This window comes from Impatiens glandulifera, chromosome 2, assembly GCF_907164915.1.
Source record: "Impatiens glandulifera chromosome 2, dImpGla2.1, whole genome shotgun sequence".
NCBI lineage: Eukaryota > Viridiplantae > Streptophyta > Magnoliopsida > Ericales > Balsaminaceae > Impatiens > Impatiens glandulifera.
The window spans coordinates 43,662,250-43,664,282 of NC_061863.1; the positions used below are offsets into that span (position 1 = coordinate 43,662,250).

At 32.9% G+C, this 2,033-nt stretch overlaps 1 protein-coding gene across 1 annotated transcript; it reads right to left on the bottom strand.

Annotated features, from left to right (window-relative positions):
- Positions 1 to 355: 355 nt before the first annotated feature.
- Positions 356 to 1,560, bottom strand: LOC124926896 (xyloglucan endotransglucosylase protein 2-like). The gene is made up of 4 exons (XM_047467215.1): positions 1,348 to 1,560; positions 1,164 to 1,264; positions 890 to 1,083; positions 356 to 809 (listed from the first exon to the last, which is right to left on the bottom strand). Exons 1-4 carry the CDS (start codon positions 1,538 to 1,540, stop codon positions 410 to 412), a joined length of 888 nt encoding a protein of 295 aa, XP_047323171.1. The 5' UTR covers positions 1,541 to 1,560; the 3' UTR covers positions 356 to 409.
- Positions 1,561 to 2,033: the final 473 nt, after the last annotated feature.

A 2,033-nucleotide genomic window follows, 5' to 3' on the forward strand; every position in this document is an offset into this window, starting at 1 on the left:
TTTGTAAATTTTTTTTTTGATATGTGTTATTTATTTATTATTATTATTATTATTTAATTATATATATTAAAGTAAATTCTTGATGTGCTTATAAATATCCTTAAAGTGTTTTTGGGCCTAAAAGTCACACAATTAGTGAACCATCCCTTGGTACCACATTACTACTTTTGAGATGAGCCATGTTTATGGGAAGTTTGTACTCTTCTCCAAATGACTTCAACCAAATAAACCTAAAATGGAAATTTGTGAAGTTGAATTAATTTATTTAGTTTAAATGGTTACTAATTGCATTACATTACCATTTTCCAATAATTATTACACATAGCCATACCACAAATATAGTGGAATAGAAAGATATAAATAATAAATAACATTAACCAAGTGTGACCATGAAGGTAACACAGTGATTTCAAACATCGCGATCACGTTTGCACTCGGGTGACATTGTGGGGTATCTCTTACTATCAGTGCAATAGTTATAAATTGTGTACTTACTGCGAACCCATTTGAGACGACGGTATTGTTGGGCATCCAAGTCTTGAAACTCTTTCTGATCCCACCAACGTTTCCCTTGAGTGTCGCAAAATTTGGCTTCAACCGAGGCTTCACAACCGTCGATATGGAAACTCTTGTAGGCTGCAACAAACGGAGCCTTCTCCCAGTTCGTCTTCTCTAGTCCACCCCTAGTAGCCCAATCGTCTGCATTCCACAAACTCGAATAAATCTTCATGGGCTGATCAAATGGAAACTTCACGTTCAGGTCTTTAGAGTTCTTGAACACTCTAATCGGCACATCGTCCACAAAGAATCTGAATATGCCACATGTTATATATTAATTATTTAATTTAATTTAAATAAATTATAAGAAAATAATTATTAGGTGACTAACGTTATCGAATAAAGATTCCAAAGAACTGAGTAAGAGTGATAGTCCTTAGTGGGATCGAACCAAAGATAAATTCTTTGCTCCCTGTCACCCTTTCCTCCGGTGAAAACATTTGTTTGCAAAATGTAAGGCTGCCCTGTCCTATTTCCCAGGAACTCGAAATCTATCTCATCGTGCTCCGAATTTTGTGACGATAACTGGTAACAAATTTATTATAAATTAAATTAATAATTATATGAATCCTCAATCAATTTAAAATTTTAATTTAGTGACTTACATAGAAAGCAGTAACGGTGCCGGCAGAATCTCCGGGGACTAACTTGATTTTCATACTGAAGTGGCCAAACAAGTATGAACCCTTGGATTGGAATCCAGTTCCTTTAAATGACAATTTGAATATCATATCATATATATGAAATTAATGTTTGATTGATTAATTAATTAATTAAAAATAGAATTACCAGTGTAGTTGTCTAAGTTGAGTTGGATCTCAGAGCCGCCATTGAAGTACTTGATGTGGTCTAAGGCCCAGGTCGGGACATAGTTCCTTCCGAAGGGGACATCGACGGCCTTCTTCGGTGCAGCCGCCATTGTTTCCGGCGACAAAGCTAACACAAGGACTGCAGATATTAGCATCCATAACTTTGAATTCATTGTAACTTGCTTAATACTAGAGATAGAGAAAGGTTTTGATTTTATGAAGAATGATGGACAAGAGATGTCTTTATATATATTTTTTTTCTATGGGATTTTAGTTATCCTCTAGTTGTTTATTCATTTCATTATTTTAACTTGCAGGGTTAACTAGGGTTTGTTTGTTTTTGTATTATTCACAAATTAGAGTGTCTATATTATGTTTCCTTTGATTTGAAATATTATTATTTTATTATTTTATTTTGAATTAAGAGAATTAACTGGTAACAACCCACATTAATGCACCCATCATTAATGATCATGTTTCCATTCAAAACATTTATAGTTGTAATCAAACTATTAATTACTACTTCATTAAATGAAAGACAAATTATTTGGGTCCTTTAATTAATTTAATATCGCTCACTTTTAACCCTCAAATTAATTTTTAAAACAAATCATCACTTAACTTTTATAAACGTCATCAATAGCCCTTCTGTGAACTTTTTAATTA

Bases quoted from the DNA above. Each gene is read 5' to 3' on its own strand.
- LOC124926896 (XM_047467215.1), bottom strand. From the start codon at position 1,540: ATGAATTCAAAGTTATGGATGCTAATATCTGCAGTCCTTGTGTTAGCT. The intron at 1,265-1,347 runs GTAATTCTATTT...TGTCATTTAAAG, and splicing joins CAACTTAGACAACTACACTG to GAACTGGATTCCAATCCAAG. The intron at 1,084-1,163 runs GTAAGTCACTAA...ATTTGTTACCAG, and splicing joins GCACCGTTACTGCTTTCTAT to TTATCGTCACAAAATTCGGA.